Source organism: Ovis aries, chromosome 13 (genome assembly GCF_016772045.2).
Source record: "Ovis aries strain OAR_USU_Benz2616 breed Rambouillet chromosome 13, ARS-UI_Ramb_v3.0, whole genome shotgun sequence".
In the NCBI taxonomy this organism is placed as follows: Eukaryota; Metazoa; Chordata; class Mammalia; order Artiodactyla; family Bovidae; genus Ovis; species Ovis aries.
In genome coordinates this window covers 36,429,687-36,447,380 of record NC_056066.1, presented here as the reverse complement: position 1 = coordinate 36,447,380, position 17,694 = coordinate 36,429,687, and the positions used below count along the sequence as shown (strand labels likewise).

The 17,694-nt window shown below is 41.3% G+C and overlaps 1 protein-coding gene across 1 annotated transcript in view; it reads left to right on the top strand.

The window, feature by feature from the left end:
- The first annotated feature begins 3,877 nt into the window (after positions 1-3,877).
- The window catches only part of RAB18 (RAB18, member RAS oncogene family), a 28,819-nt gene continuing 15,002 nt past the window's right edge, over positions 3,878-17,694 (top strand). Inside the window, exons 1-2 of the mRNA XM_004014278.6 lie at positions 3,878-3,974; positions 8,952-9,007. Coding sequence (XP_004014327.1) covers positions 3,907-3,974; positions 8,952-9,007 — 124 coding nt within the window. The 5' untranslated portion in view covers positions 3,878-3,906. The remainder of the gene's footprint in view (positions 3,975-8,951; positions 9,008-17,694) is intronic.

Here is a 17,694-nt window from a genome sequence, read left to right as displayed (position 1 = left end):
TGCTCTGGTTGTCACCATTTCAGTGTCCTCCTCCCTCCCATCCATTCATGTGGCCTCTCGATGTCTTCGTCCTTCACTTTCTCTTTTATTTCTTTGGCTGTGCTGTAACCCTCCTCTTCTAATACAGCGTTTATGTGCACTGTCCTTTTATTAATTAACTTCTGGGCTCGATATTGAGAATCTTTTAATCGGAAACTATAAATACTCTTTCTAGTGACCAGTCCCAACCTGAAGCCATCCAGGAGCCCACAGAGTATTGCCTCATTAGAACAAAAGATGTGCCTATTGCCTAAGAAATCCCATAGGGTTGGGTGACTCTCTGTAAGAGGCTCGCATTGGTCTCACCACTCAGGAAGTTACAAGGGGTTTAAGAGCTCTGTGTCAGGAACCGTGGGTGGAGACCAAGCATGTATTTCTTATTATGTCACCTTCCCAAGTCTTTACTTTTACATGAGGAAACATGTCAGAAAGACTGAGTGACTTGTCAGTAGTTATCAAGTCATTATGTAGCAAAGCCAGGACTAGAATTCAAGTATCTTCACAGGACAAGAGTTTGGCCACTCTGCAACTTTGCTTCCAGGTATATCCATACTAGTTTATCTCTATTTTAGATTCTCATATTACATTGATTAAAAAGTCACAATTAAGTTTACATTAAAAAGACAAATTCACCTCTAATACATTCTCTGTTGAAATACTTTGCTAGCTTATCTTTAGTTGGCGTTTCTTACTCTGAGTTATTAACCATGGGCACCACAGTCATCATCTTATTATTCAGTCTGAATTTTAACTATTCATTTAGTATGACTTCAAGAAAATCTACTGCCTGCTTTGAATCATGTCCATCTATTCTGCCCCATGTTCAAATATCAGACATCTCACACAGCATTTTGAACTGAAAATATTATCAACGTGAAATATCTAAGAAACTCTAGTCAGTGGTAAAAATGAACATAATGCAAGTTATCTGCATAGCCCAGAACTCATATCCATTGAATCAGTATTCTCCAAAGTCAAATTCTCTTCCTTTCTGTCTTGTTGATGGTTAAAAGATGAAACTAGAAAATAACCAGAGGAGTCAGGACTTCCCTTCCCATTACCAGGAACAGGTGAAATAAACTCTTCCAGTTCAGCTAAAGTGTGCACAGTGATGATGCTAACAGGAGTAAATGAGCCTATTAGGACAGCTGCATTCCGTTCTCGGCCCCCAGTCTTCTGACCCAGGGGAAACCACCTCAACCCTGTGAGGCTCTGACTCTTTAATTGTAAAGTGGGATTAATATTAGGTGTTCAGTTCACAGTGAAGATGTAAAGAGACTGGCTGTTATCAGTCAGGGTCCCAGCAAGAAACAATCCAGTTCATATGTCTCAAGACACTTATCATTAAGAGGGCTATTTACAGCATTGTGGTCAAGGGAGGGCAACCAGCAAAGGATAAACTCAGAGATGAACACAGTAGGAAGTCTTCCCCACTCGAGATCTGAAGGGGAAGAGGCAGGAAATTGTGCGACCAGAGCCCAGAGAGAGCAGGGGCCATGGTGGGAACCACAGAGGCAGAACAAGTAACCCAGACCTGGGAAGTTAGATGCTCTCCGTGGACTATGAGTCCGTTAGGAAAGCAGAAGCATCACTGGTAGGCTGCATTCTGTAGGACAGCACCCCAACCTCACCAGATAGCGTCAGGATATAGCGCCTGCTGGCACTACAATGGAGCCTGCATTAGGCCCTTCCAGTTTTATCAGCCCAGCTGCTTCTGGGTGATGGGCTATGGTGGCAACATGGGTGAAATCCAAGAGTGCACATGAGCACACCTTTTGTTGAAGAATGAATTCCTGGGTAGGAAGTGATATTGTGTGTGTTGTAACAGATATAGGGTCAAATGAGAATGAGATGGTTAGATAGTATCATCGACTATTCAATGGCCATGAGTTTGAGCAAACTCCAGGAGATGCTGATGGACAGGGAAGCCTGGCATATTGCAGTCCACGGGGTTGCAAAGAGTCAGACGTGACTGACTGAACAAGGGTCAAATGTGGAATTAAAACACAAGACCATCTTCCCAGTCTCAGCTATACTGTCCTGTGGGCCTTGAAACAGCACTGTCTGCATCAAATAACAAAGCCTCATCTGGCTCCTCCAGCTCTTGATCCTGACCTCTCTCGTCCTAAGGGCTGAAATCTCACCCAAGGGGCCAAAGGGGCAGGCCAGCTACCCACTCCTCAGACTCTCCCTCTCACGCATCTCTCCTAAGACCCCAGGTGTTAGTTGATTAGTCATGTCCAACTCTTTGCGACTCCATGGACTGAAGGGCACCAGGATCCTCTGTCCATGGAATTCTCCAGGCCAGAATACTGGAGTGGGTTGTTGTTCCCTTCTCCAGGGGTTCTTTCCAACTCAGGGATCTCAAACTCAAGTCTTCTGCACTGCAGGCAGATTCTTTCAAAATTGAGCCACCAAGGAAGCCCCCAAGTCCCCAGGACCTTATCAATACAACTAACAAAGGAACAATCTCCTCACTCACTGCAAACCAAAGTTCCTGTGCACAACAATGGAGGTAGAAGATACCCGGAAGGTAGGGTGTTGTTCTGGAACCTCTGCTTAGCCAGGGGCCAATGGAGTTTATGGGGAGGGGAGGAATGCTGTAGGACTCTTTCTCACCAGTAGCACTTGAATTGTAGCCACAAAGGCCTCTCATACTTGGGTAGGAGCACTCCTGGACAAGCTGTGACTCACAGAGCTCATGTTGCCACCTGTTCAGAGCATGTGAATTCTGTAAGCAGCATTTCTAAGTCTTCTCTTCCCTGATGCTGAGAGGAAAAAGAAGCAGAAGAGGCAATGGTCCAAATTTGATCATTTTTTTCCCCTTGCTGACCTGGCCCCTTCTGAACCTGCTGCTGCTGTGGGAACGTTTGCAGACATCACAGATTTAGGGCGCCCTCCCGTCACACTTCTAAGTCGTTTCATAGTTACAATCCCCTCCTCCAAACTAGGCTTGCTCATAGGTCATCCCAAACTTCCAGTCTTAAAAATGTTCCCTATGAGCTTCCTTGGTAGTTCAGGCAGTGAAGACTCCGCCTGCAATACAGGAGACCGGTTAGATTCCTGGGTGGGAAGAATCCTCTGGAAATGGGATAGGCTACCCACTCCAGTATTCTTGGGCTTCCCTGATGTCTTCAGTTCAGTTTCAGTTCAGTCGCTCAGTCGTGTCCGACTCTTTGCTACCCCGATGTTTAGACGGTGTTAAAAAAAAAAAAAAGAAAAATCCGCCTGCCATGTGGGATACCTGGGTTCGATCCCTGGGTGAGGAAGATCCGCCGGAGGGAGGAGGGCATGACAACCCACTCTAGTATTCTTGCCTGGAGAATCTCCACGGTCAGAGGAGCCTGGGGGGCTACAGTCCATGGGGTCGGAAAGAGTCGGACACGACTGAGCGACTAAGCACAAAGCATACACGGTGGTTGGAACTAAAATTAAGGTAATCATGCCTTCACGCACAAGACTTCCCACTGCAGTGCAGCTGTTCTGAGCAGCTACTGAAATAAAAGAGCACTATACGCCCCTAACTCACACCTCTTCCAAGCACCAGGAAAGGACGGTTACGTTAACTTGAGGCAGGAGAAATAGTGCGTGAAACCGAATTCGGGCTCTCTCCCTCTGCGCTTGCGCAAGGGAAGATGGTCCCTCCCCGGAAGGAAGCCCGGACCTCCGGGTTTTACGCAGACGCAGAGCTCTACTTCCAGGCGGAACTGGGGCGTCCCGGGCCCCTGCGAAAGCTAAACACCCGGTGTGAAAGGAAGGTGGCCCCGGGCGGGGCGGGGCGCATGCGCGGCAGCTCGCCCCGATAGGGGGGAAGGGCTGAGGAGCGGAAGGGGCGGCCAGCTGCTCGCGGTGCGGAGCAGGGTCAGGATGGACGAGGACGTGCTGACCACCCTAAAGATCCTCATCATCGGCGAGAGCGGCGTGGGCAAGTCCAGGTGAGAGGGGTCTGCGGTTCGTGACGACAGTGGCGGGGTCTTTCCTCCTCGGTGGCGGCTTGTTTCCTGGGGCCGCGGCGGGAACGGTAAACGGCGGCGGGCCGGGCCTGGACGGGGCGAACTCGGCTCGCGGCCCCGCGGCCTCGGCCCGGCCTGGTTCCCTGGATCGCGTCCCCTCCTGTCGCACCCGGAGAAGAGCGATTCCGAGGGCGCCGCTGGGCCGGCCGGGTCGCCGCCGCAGAGGCGCCTAGGGCGTGGCGGGCGGGTCGGGGCCGAGTCCGGCGGAAGGAAGAGGCCTCCCGGCCCCGGGGATCGAGCTGCCTGTCACCCCGCGAGCGGAGAGCTTGTGACTTGACCATCGTGGGATTTCTGTCGGGCTTTCTCTAAATACCTGAAGTTCTGCACAGCAAGTTTCGTGACGCCATGGGTCACATTCCTGGCCTATTTGGGTGCACCCCGTAGCCAATTCTTTTTTTTTTTTTTAATGAGTCAGCTGTGAAAGAACTCATCAGTCTTCCGACTGCTTAAATAATTCACTTTGGTCTAAGATGCAGGAGCTTAAGCTGTGGACCACTTTTGAGAATCCAGTGTAATTGTTTCTTGCTCTGCCACGTCATATAGAGGTAACGAAACACGTTAGTATGTGTCTTTTATTTCTTGACGGTTTTTGCGGGAGAGGGGGGGAATGATGTTGACAGTAGTTAAGGTTGAGTATTAGGGAAGACGTGGAGCCTGCTGGGTGTTGGGAGAGAGCTGTGATTTTATCCAGGTCTTAGAGCAGAGTTCTCCAGGTGAAGTTATCTTTGTCATCCGATTATGAGTAGGGTGTGTCCCAGGCTGCCTTGATCTTTAAATAAGATTCAAATTCCAGAAGCTGTAAACAATTGCATATTTTAGCTATGCCTCCTTATAAGCTTATCTTTCAAATTACTTCATGAGATCTTTTTTTTTAAAGATATTTAAGCATTTGAAATCTGTAATGTGTTCTGCAGCTTTATGTACTTTCAAAGCATGATAGTACATTTTCATAGTTTCCCTCTTTTGATGTACTTTTTGTATTGGAATGAGAAATTTGTATGTAACAAGGAATAAAGAAACACTGCGGACTAAAAAAAAATAGTATGATTGTGTGTGTGTATGTGTTATTTAAAGGGCTAATATCATTTTCATCATCACTGTCTAGTATACGTGAGAGTTAAAAAATTAGGTAATATGTGAACATTGTCTTAGGAATTCCCTGGCCACGTGACCCTTTTTTCTTCTTGAGATGTGACCCTCGGTTAGGTTAAGGCATATGAAATTGCTGAATTTGAAGTCAAGACTGGTTGGATGTTGTTTTGTGTGGTTCAGCCCAAATCATGGTTGGTTGGTGCCTATTCTAAATGTATTGGATGGATGATTGAGTGAAGCTCGCTTTGTCATGCTCCACTCTTGCAGCCCCATGGACTATACAGTCCAATGGAATTCTCCAGGCCAGAAGACTGGAGTGGGTAGCTGTTCACTTCTCCAGGTGATCTTCCCAACCCAGGGACTGAACCCATGTCTCCTGCATTGCAGGTGGATTCTTTACCATCTGAGCCACCAGGGAAGCCCAAAGTAAACACTCCTGTTGTTGTTATTGTTCTGTAGCTGCTAAACAGTGAAAGTTGATATTCTTTCTCTGGAGTAAAATCTGTTAAGTGGATTTATTGGTTTCCTTGGTTCCCTCCTGGCAAACAAATTTATTTGGAGCTTATCTGCTCCAAGCTTTTTCTCACCTCAAAAGCTCACTGCAAAATTTTAACACCCTTACCTCTTTGAAGAAGGGATTGCATTTAGGGAAAAAGCTACCTTATCTTTCCAGCTGGTTACACATTACTGGTGGACATATGCTCTGGAAAAAAACTTGGAACGCTTATCTTCCTAGATAAAATGACTCTTCAGAAGCCTGGGCTTCCCTCATAGATCAGTCAGTAAAAAAATCTGCGTGCAACGCAGGAGACCTGGGTTCGATTCCTGGGTTGGGAAGATCCCCTCGAGAAGGAAATGGCAACCCACTCCAGTATTCTTGCCTGGAGAATCCCATGGACAGAGGAGCCTGGCAGGCTACAGTCCATGGAGTCGCCAAGAGTTGGACATGACTGAAGCGATTTCGTGTAGCATGCTTTTTAAGGTGAGTTAGTACAAAAACATTTGACATCGATATAATCCTACAGGATTGTTCTAACCAATAGTTTCTATTTCTGTGTAAATCTAGAGTTAATGAAAGTGAGGTATCACGTGTGTTGTTGAGAAATCATTGTACAACAAAGGAGATCTTAACACATTCAAACTAGTGGGTTATTTTTCCAGTTTATTTTATACTTAGAGTTAATAAACGTGTGAGAGCAGCCAGGAGATCAGAATGATGAAACTGGTGCTGCCATTTGTGTGGCCTTGTGTGTGACACTCAGACACTCTAGGCCTTCATCTCTTTGTTTCAAAGTGAGGTTGGAGTAGAAATCTCTCAAACCTATCTAGTGTTAAATGTGTAATATTCTTGGATTCCATGGCAAACGCATGGTGAAGTAAAGAAGTAGCAAGGTGTTTCAGAACTGGAAGGGATTATAGAGACCTGTTGTTATTTACTTTGCTGTCCCTTCTGTGTCTCTTACATCCCTGTCCTTTTTGATCAGTTTCATTTGTAAACTGAGAAATGCAGCTTAGTTATAATTGCACTGATTAATTATACATTTGGTCTCTTCCAAGTGGAAGAGCAGGAGTTACTCCTTCTATCTACAGCTCTGTATTTTGCTCCTTAACCGTTGAAAATGAAGGCTTGACCATACATGCTTTAGAACAGTGTTGCTTAATCATTTTCGGGTTGTGGATTCCTTTCAAAATCTAGTAGAGAAATAGACTCCCTACCTAGAAAATCCACATGTAGAATTTAGGATACATTTTCATCTGACAGTGTAGCCATAGCTAAAATCTGCTGCCTTATCCTCAGTGCCTGTATTAAAATTTGTTGTTTTACGTTCTTGCCTTTCCTGACAAAATACCGTTAATGACAAGTGATGTTTTAAGGATTAGTAATTATATAAGAAAACCCCCAGGCTCAGTGTCTGGCTCGTTGTCCAAGTTCAATGAATAATAGCCCATACTGTTGCTATCATTTATGTTATTGTTATGGTATCATTACTACTACTGCTCAGTAAGGGTCAACATTTTTGTAATACTGTCTTTGGTGACTTGAGTATAAATATACAACTTTTCTATTCTTAAATTAAGAGTAATTGAAATTTTGGGGCTTCCCTAATTTGAAGCTTATGTTGGGGAGAGAAGAAAATTTTTATGAGTAGTTTTTTAAGATTCTTATTAGTGCTGTCACCTAATTCATGTTGGAATTAAATAAAATTAGTTATAGTTCAATGTTAAGTAGAAAAAGCCCCAATTTGATGCTTTTGTCTTACTTTGCTTTTGTCGTGCTGGTTTTTTGATCACCAGAAAGCAAAACTGGGAAAGGGAGAGTTCTTCAAACTGAATTAATGACACTGGGTTTGGAAAGTGCCAAGAGGCCACTATCTTTTGCAGTATACCCTGTGGACCAAAAAAAAAAAATCTTTAGCAGCAGTAATTACTGTCTATAGAAATAGTCATACATTTTTTTGTCCCCTGCAATGCAGACATAAGATAGTTATTGTCTTGATCTTATTAATGCAATTAAGTTAATAGAATGGTCTCATCCTACTTAGGTATAATGTGAGGGGAGATTTATTAATTTTATAAATCTAAAAGCAAGGAGATCCAACCAGTCCATCCTAAAGGAGATCAGTCCTGGGTGTTCTTTGGAAGGACTGATGCTAAAGCTGAAACTCCAATACTTTGGCCACCTCATGCAAAGAGTTGACTCATTGGAAAAGACTCTGATGCTGGGAGGGATTGAGGGCAGGAAGAGAAGGGGACGACAGAGGATGAGATGGCTGGATGGCATGACCAACTCGATGGACATGAGTCTGAGTGAACTTCAGGAGTTGGTGATGGACAGGGAGGCCTGGCTTGCTGCGGTTGATGTGGTTGCAAAAAGTTGGACACAACTGAGTGACTGAAATGAACTGAAAGGGCTTTAACAAACACTTAGGTTTTATTTTTGAAGAACTTCAAATAATTGACATTTCAGCCTTATGTTAAATGAAACAATTCTGGAAGATAAAATCTCAGAGTACTTTTGTGGTTACCTTTCCTTTCACTTCCTGCCTGCCTCCCTTTACCGTTTCCCAGGCGTAGTCCATCACTGTCTCTTACTGTAATCATGGCAGTTGTCTTCTGTTGATTTTCTTAGTTTTTTTTTTCTTTTTTTGCTGGCATTAACTTTTCAAAATATAGAGCAGTTCCTGCCATTCCTTTCATTGGCAGCCTTTGGTAGCTGAATATTGCTACCAGATTTCATGCACCTTACCCAGCATTGCCAGAGGAAACCTACTCTGGCCAGCATGTGACCTTCAGCCCTTACTTTTATTGTATCTCTTCTTCCCACTTCAGTGAAAGTCAGACTACTTGTTTCAAATTGCTCGACTTCACACCTTTCCGTTTTTACCTGAGTGGATGACACATTAGATTTCTTAAAAATTTAATTTGTTGCATTCCAAGAGACTTCCTCTTCCTCTTTTGTCCATGTCAGTTAAAGCGTTACATGTTTGCAAATACCATTTTCTCAGAAGGGCATACCAGTACAGTTATGTAAAACAAAAACAAAAACCTCTTTTCACACTTAGGAAATGGAGCATGGGAAATAAGTTTTCTCGTAAACTACTTTGCTTTGGGGACTCTTTAATTGCCTTTCCAATAATTTAATTCCTCTGAATGTACCTGCAATGAGGCCATGTTTCTAGAAACTGACTACATTAGCTCTTTGAAATTGTGTCTAACTTGTGACAAAATACAGCAATCAGGAAGATTTATCAGGTGTTTAGAAAGAAAAGTTGAATTACTAATCTGTCTTTTTGACATCTCTTTTAGCCTGCTCTTGAGGTTCACAGATGATACTTTTGATCCAGAACTTGCAGCAACAATAGGTAAGCCCATGTTTAAAAATTTAATAGAAATGCCAAATACTTTCTTGCCTTCAGGATGTTTTATCTAACTCCTCCTCCCCATCCTCTCACTACCCCACTGCTTCCGTGTCTGTCAGAATCTTAACTTGTCTTTCAATGTTACCTTTGGTAGTCATTCAGTTTCCAAAATATTTGTAGATCTAATCAAGCAAAAATGTAACTTCCTTTGCTGTTGTCTTATGATTTTTTGTTAGCACTGAGGATGTTATGATTATGTTTATACACATTCTTGTGCTGTGGGATGTCTTTTATTTAGCAGCATGCAGTCATTTGAATGTTTATTGTATGCCAGGCACTCTCCTAAGAGGTGGGTTATGGTGATCAGTGATACAAACGTGGTATCTGTCATAATGGACCTCGCTGTGTCACTCACAGTAGAGTGTGTTAGTTTTGTATTTTCAGCATTTCATATAGTATTCAACATGTTTCTGGCAACATATTTATTGATATTAGTTATTGAAGACTGTGCACATAAGTGCCTTTTAAAAACTGAAGTTTAGATTGCCTGAAAGTGGTTTGCCACACCAGCTTATTAAAATATATGAGGAGACAGAGCTAGATGATTTGGTATCACATGTTTAGGGAGTAGATGACAATGTAAAGGTATAAGAGACAACTGGCAGTAGTGGAAAGAGCTGAGTCAGAGTAGTATGAGTGTCTCAGCTCTGCCTTGAACGTTGTCACCTTGAGCAAGTCATTAACTTCCTTGTCCTCATCTGTAAGTTGGGAGTAATTTGGGCAAGAGAATACATTTTTCTTCCAGCTCTAAAATTTCGTGATCTGATGAGGAGAGTGTAGTAAAGATCTGATCTTGTATTACAATTAGGGGAAGTGTCTTAATCAGATTCCCAAATTGTTCACATTTATCACATATGCTTTAGCATTCTCTCCACATACACATACACAGTATTCTTGCTTTTTTCGAATTGTTTGAGAGAAAATTGCATTCAGTGTCTTCAGTGTCTTTAACTCTTAAGTACTTCAGTGTATGTTTCCTTGATGAGCATGGATACAGTTCTCCTGTATACAGATAGATTTTTGTCAGTTGCCCTGCTAATATCGTATATACCAAAGGAAAGAATTGTTTCTGGTCCAGAGTCCAGTCCAGGATCCTACACTGAATTTTGCTGTCATTTTTCCTTAGTCTCTTTTAATCTGAACAGTTCTTCATTCTTTCTCTGTCTCTTTGTGGCCTTGGCATTTTTGAAGGGCCTGTGCAGGCCAGTCGTCCTGTAGAATATGCTTCCACTGCAGTTGTCCACGTGTCCTCACGGTTAGATTCAGGTTGTGCGTTTTGGGCAGGAATTCCTCAGCAGTGCTTCTCAGAGCGTGGTGTGTGTTGGTGCCGTTAGTGGTGATTGGACTCAGTTACTTAGATGGAGTGCACCATGTCTCTTCCTGTCCACTGTCATTCCAACTCCGGTGGTGGTTGAACCGTGGTTTTTCAAATTCCATCTTTCCATTTACATTTCTTACTTAGAATTCTGCGAGAAAGAGCTTTGATCATGAGTCTGAGCAAACTCCGAGAGATGGTGGAGGACAGAGAAGCCTGACGGGCTACAGTCCTTGAGGTCACAGAGTCGGACAGGACTTAGTGACTAAACAACAACAGAGGAAAGGCTCTTCTTCGTTTCTGCCAATATGATCTCATGGTGCCTCTAAATTTAATACAGTATATCAGGCATTACTTCGCTTTTGTATGACATGTTAGCATTGACAGATTCAGTTATGTATGAAAGTGGAATCATTTAAAACACTACTAGTTCAAAATCTGTTTAATTTGGTTTTGATATATTATTTGCTTCTTTAAAAAATGAGCTATTAGTAAAACTTTTTACTCAGAACATACCTGGTATTGGATAAGCAGAGAGTAGAAGAATAGTAACTGGCAGGAAAAAAAATGTGCCTAGAGTTAAATACTAAGGGAATGATCCTATATCTAATATAAACTTGTTATTTAAGCTCTAAGTCGTGTCTGACTCTGCGACCCCATGGACCCCATAGCCTGTCCTCTACTTGGGATTTCCCAGGCAAGAATACTGAAGTGGGTTGCCATTCTTTCTCCAGAGATTCTTCCTATTCCAGGGATCAAATCCTCATTTCCTGCATTGGCAGGCAGATTTTTTACCACTGCCAGAGGAGCCCATAGTATAAATTGTCTTCCTTTCAAACCCAAATGTCATTGGTGTCTTACAGATTGACAGATGATTTGTTGTCTTTATTACTAAAAAGGTTCTGCTTTAAAAACAAATGCTAAGATTGTAGCCTACTGAGAGATCATTCATAATTTGTTCCCCCAGCCGACCCTGGGTCTTGAAAAGAGCCTTTTACATTTTGGCATCAGATAATTTTCTGCCCTAGGTTACAACCAATATACACATGAGGTTTTGAAATGAAAATAATTATCTCAGTTGTTAATGGCCATGTGAAAAATAGTATTTTGTGGAAAGTCGGTATTTTACCTCACAGTGTAACAGTAAGTAAAGCACACCTTTATCTTTCAGTAATGTAGTGAGACATTCAAGTTTCTATCATGTATGAAATACTAAGGTTAATTATTGGATTTTGGGTTTGAAGATGGTACTGTTAAGTTGGCATTTTCTTCTGCTTTCTGGGAATTGGCTATTAACAACAAAGAGGGAAAAACTAAAATACAGACCCCATGGTCTACTAAGCCACAAAACAGGGGAATGGCTGCCTGAAGCAGCAGAGACCAGGCAGGCCGCCTGTGGGAGAAAGTGGCCGGTGCCATGGCTGCAGAGCTTGGGGCCAGCAGGAGATGCTTCATGAGTTTGAGAGGCCCACCTTGAGGTGCAAAACCTGTTAGCCTTTGTAAAAGCAGGATGGCTTCTCAAGCCAATGGCAGGAGTTTCCCTGCCGCTGGTTTGATTTTGAGAAGTTGGGAAATGAAACCAAACAAGGAGTCACGCAGACAAGGGGAGGTGATGCCTTTGACTAATGTTAAGGCCTTCTGTCTCCTCTGGATGCTGAGAAGTAAATAGCTAACTGATTCTCATGTAAAACCCTGAATCAAAACAGAATTTTGCTCGTGCAGAACTCATCCCACTATGGCCTTCTACATTAGCTTCCTGTAGACAGTTCGTCCAGGAAAACATCATCACTTTCAGTGACGACTTGGCAGAAAGAATCCAGCTCAAGGCCGCTACTGCCATTAAAGGAATGAAAAAACAAAGGACAGGTGAAGAATATTCATCAGAGAAAAATATTGCTGTAAAGAAAATGAAAATAATGACCCAACATCTTGCCATGAATTTAAGACCCTTAATGAAAATATTTATCAGTGAGAGCACAAAACTGGTATGAGGTCAGGGAAGAGACAGTGTGACTACATGAGAAAGTGCAGTGTAAGCTGGCTGAGTGGAAAGGAAAATAGGGTAAAACTATGGCTGAAGTGAAGATGAAATTGGAGGGCTCACAAGGGACAGTAGAGACTGTGGAAAACACATTAAAGAACAATAAGCTAGAAATGGATGACTGGGTAGAATTTACCCAAATGAATAAGAATGTTAAATTCGAGTGAGAAAATATGGAAATCACAAAAGAAGATTGTTACATAGTCTGTTTTCATCTTAAAGAAGAAACATAATGAAACAGCCAATATTTAATGATATAATCCAAGGTAACATTTCTAACAAAAAATAAACACACACACAGACAAAACTGTAAGAATATTTTGACCAGGCTTTTGTTACATGGGAATGTTTTGTGGCGGGGGGGGGCGGGGGGTACATTAGGTTTTTCTTTTTTCCATAGCCAGGCCAAAAGATGATGCTTAATCATGTCTTTATCTGAAGTACTTAATCAGCTCCATTAGATACAGTTGGTTGAATTTAAGCGTGGATGTTAGATCTAGTCTGAGTAAAACGCCACAATTTTCTTCATGTATTTTGTTTGTTTGTTTGTTTGTTAAATTTACGCTTCCTAAAGAAACCTTTGAATACAAAAAGTGCTTTAAGTAAAACCTTTCAAATAAAGATAAAATTTAGAACTGGTTCTCTACTTAAGACAGGTTCACAATCTACTTCTTAATTTGTAAGACTTAAAATTGTTACAAATGCTAAATTATTTTGTGAGGGTTGATGCATTTCAGCTAAAGTTAGATGAATTCGGGTTGTTGTTTGACTTAGGTCAGTGATTCTTATTACCTCCTTAGTAGGTTTTTAAAGATACCCATTTTGGCTTCCCAGTAAAGCATCTGCCTACAATGTGGGAGACCCAAGTTCAGTCCCTAGGTCGGGAAGATCCCCTGGAGAAGGAAATGGCAACCCACTCCAGTATTCTTGCCTGGAAAATCCTGTGGACGAAGGAGCCTGGTAGGCTACAGTCCACAGGGTCGCAAAGAGTCCAACACAACAGAGCAACTTCCCTTTCACATTTTGGCTTCTAAGGGCAGATATAAGATCTCAATCCACATGTTACTTTATCGTTTGAGCTTACATAACAGAAAGATGACTTAATGAAAATAGAAAGCAGTTAATACATCTTGTTTAATGCCATAACATAAACTTGTTAAAATACTTGGAAATGTGATATAACCTAAAGAAAAAAAGAACTATTCTATTTCCTATAATTTCATTTAGGTAAACATTTTAAATAGAGTAAAGCAGTAAATATGGCTCTGACATCTCGTTATTTTTGTTTCTTTTTTTCCAGTCTCCTTAGAGGCTTTATTAGGAAAGGTTGTGATTCTTTTTCCCCCCATGTGCTTTTCAGTTCTGACTTATGGTTGACCAACCTTTTTATACTGAAATGTCCTTGCTTTCCTAGTTAAGTCTTTACTTACTTTGTTTGATATATTTCTGGATTTGGTATATTGCAACATTGATTCTTCCAGTCCACGAACATGGTATGTCTGCACTTCCGTCACCTTTGATTTCTTTCATCTAGTTTCTTACAGTTTTCTGTGTGCAGCTCTTTTGCCTCCTTGGGGAGGGTTCAGTTCAGTTCAGTTGCTCAGTCGTGTCCAACTCTTTGCGACCCCATGAACTGCAGCACGCCAGGCCTCCCTGTCCATCACCAACTCCTGGAGTTTACCCAAACTCATGTCCATTGAGTCGGCGATGCCATCTAACCATCTCATCCTCTGTCGTCCCCTTCTCCTCCTGCCCTCAATCTTTCCTAGCATCAGGGTCTTCTCAAATGAGTCAACTCTTTGCATGAAGTGGCCAAAGTATTGGAGTTTCAGCTTCAACATCAGTCCTTCCAAAGAACACCCAGGACTGATCTCCTTTCAGATGAACTAGTTGGATCTCCTTGCAGTCCAAGGGACTCTCAAGAGTCTTCTCCAACACCACAGTTCAAAAGCATCCATTCTTCCACACTCAACTCTATTTATAGTCCAACAACTCTCACATCCATACATGACCACTGGAAAAACCATAACCTTCACTAGACGGGCCTTTGTTGGGGAGGTTTATTCCTAGGTTATTTTCTTTTTGTTTTGATGGTAAATGGGATTGTTTCTTCAATCTGTCCTTATCTTTCATTGTTAGTAAATAGGAATGCTAGCAATTTTTGTGTATGTATCCTGCAACTTTACTAAATTCACTGATGATCTCTAGTAGTTTTCTGGTAGCGTCGTTATAAGGTTGAGGAAATGTCCTTCTATTTCTAGTTTGCTGAGAGGTTTCATTGGGAACGGGCTTCTCTGGTGGCTTAGACAGTAAAGAATCCACCTGCAATGCAGGAAACCTAGGTTTGATCCCTGGGTCAGGAAGATCCCATGGAGAAGGCAGTGGTTACCCATTCCAGTATTCTTGGCCTGGAGAATTCCATGGACAGAGGAGACTGGCAGCCTCAGTCCATGGGGTTGCTAAGAGTCGGACACAGCTTTTACTAACACTAAGAGTTGGACTAACACTTTTACTTTTCATTAGGAATGGTGTTGCATTTTGTTAAATGTATTTTCCACAATTCTTGAGGTGATCATATGAAGTTTCTTTTTTAGTTTAGTAAAGTCCGCAATGATTTTTTTTCTTTTTTTCAGTGTTGAATGAACCTTTCATTTCTGAGGTAACATCTGTTTGTTGTGGTGTATTGTTCTTTTACACATGTTTGGATTACTTATGAAATTTTGTTTAGGGCTTTATATTCATGAGGGATATTAATCTTTAGTTTCCTTTAATTGTAGTGTCTTTGTCTGGTTTTGGTATTAGGTATTTAGAATTCATAGATTAAGGAAATACTCATTCCTCTTCAGTTTTCTGGAAGAGTTTGTTTATAATGGATTATTATTTAAATGTTTGTGAAATTCATTTGGGGCTTGAAGTTTTCTCATGGAAAGGTTTTATCCACAGATTCAGTTTCTTTCATAGTTTAGGCTTCTCTAGTTAATCTGTTTTTTATTGTGGTAAAATTATGCATAACATTTCAATTTACTTTTTTACCCATTTTTAAGTGTATAGTTCAGTGGCAGTGAGTATGTTCATGTTGTTTTGCAGCCATCAGTACTATCTACTTCTAGAACTTTTTCCTCACCTCAAGTAGAAGCTCCACCAGTTAAGCAGTAACTCCCACTCGACGTTTCCCCTCAGTCCCTGGTAACCTTTTCTACCTTCTGTCTCTGTGAACTTGCCTAGTCTATAGAAACCTTGTATTAGACTCATAATATTTGTAGACTCATACAGTGTTTGTCCTTTTGTAACTGGCTTATTTCACTTAGCATAATATGTTTAAGGTTCATCTGTGTTGTAGCATATATCAGAATTTCATTCCATTTTATGACTAATAATGTTACATTGTATGTACATACCACATTTTGTTTATCCTTTCATCTCTCTGTGGGTACTTGAATTGCTTCCACTTTTTGCCTTTTGTGAGTAACAGCTGCTGTGAACATTGTACAAGTATCTGTTTGAGTTCCTGTTGTCAGTTCTTTGGGTCTATACCTAAGAGTAGAATTGCTGTGTTATATGGTAATTCTATTTTTAGCTTTCTGCGGACCCACCAGGCTATTTTTTACAGTGGCTGAACCATTTTACATTCCTACCAGCAATGCACAAGCATTCTAATTATGTCCTTGTCAATGCTTGTTATTTTTTGTTTTTTTTTCTTTAATAATAGTTTTTAATCCATTATGATAGTGTCTCAGTGTGGTTTTAATTTGCATTTCCTTAATGGATAATGATGTTAAGCATCTTTTAATGTGCTTGTTGGCCATTTGTGTTTGTTATTTGAAGGATTGTCTGTTCAGATCCTTTACCCGTTTTTGAATCAGGTTTTCTGTTGTTGAGTTATATAGTCATTCTTCATATTAGAATACTAATCCCTTATCAGACAGTTCAGTTCAGTCGCTCAGTTGTATCTGACTCTTTGCGACGCCATGAATCGCAGCACGCCAAGTCTCCCTGTCCATCACCAACTCCCGGAGTTCACCCAAACTCAAGTCCATTGAGTCAGTGATGCCATCCAGCCATCTCACCCTCTGTCGTCCCCTTCTCCTCCTGCCCCCAATCCCTCCCAGCATCAGAGTCTTCACCAATGAGTCAGCTCTTTGGCTTTCAAATATTTTTTCTCTCTCTCTTTTTAGAATTTTGGGCTGCACTGCGTGGGCCTCTCTCGTGGGGCACGGGCTCTGGAGGAAGCGGGCTTAGTGTCGCGGTGCACTGGCTTCTCTAGTTGCAGCACAGGCTCTCCAGTTGGGGCCGCTCCCATTTTGTGAGATTTTTTTTTCATACCCCCTCGATGTTGTCCTTCGATGCACATAAGTTTTTAATTTTGATGAAATCCGGATTATCTACTTTTCTTTTGTTGCCTCTTCCTGGTGTGATAGCCAGAAAAATCATCACCAGATCCCATGTTGTGAAAATATTTTTCCTATGTTTTGGAAGCGTTTTTAAGACCTAGGTTTTACATTTAGGTCTTTGATACATTTTGTGCTAATTGTATATGGTGTAAAGGTAAGGGTCCAACTTCATTCTTCTGTTTGTGAACATCTAATTTTCTGAGCACCATTTATAGAAAAAACTGTGCTTTCCCTACTGAATGTTCTTGGGTTCCTTGTTTACAGTCAATTGGCTGTATATGTGATGGTTTATTTCTGGCCTCTCTATTCCATTGGTTTAAATGTCCTTTATGCTGGCACTGTTTATTTTAGTTATTGTAGTTTTGAGTCAGTTTTGAAGTTGTAAAGTTCGAGTCCTCAATTTTTTTCAGTGCTGTTTTGTTATTTAATGCCTCTTGTAATTCTGTATGAATTTGAATGTCAGCTTTTCCATTCTGCAAAAATGCTGTTAGAATTTTTATTGGATTGCATTGGATCTGTAGATTACTTTGGGTAATATTGTTATCTTAACAATACTAGGCCTTCCAACTCATGAACGCAACAGATCTTTCACTTACTTGTGTCTTCTTTAATTTCTTTCATCAGTGTTTTGAAGTTTTCAGTGTATAAATATTTAAGCTCCTTGGTTAGGTTTATTCCTGAATAGTAGTATCGTCATCATCTATTTTTAAAATATTTTATTTTTTGATGCTATTGTAAATGAAATGAGTTTTTAAATTTTATTTTTGGATTGTTTATTACTAGGATATGGAAATGCAGTGGATTTTTGCATGTTGGTGTTATATCCTGTAACTTTGCTGAATTCACTTAATAGCTATAACAGTATTTTTGTATGTGTGTGGAA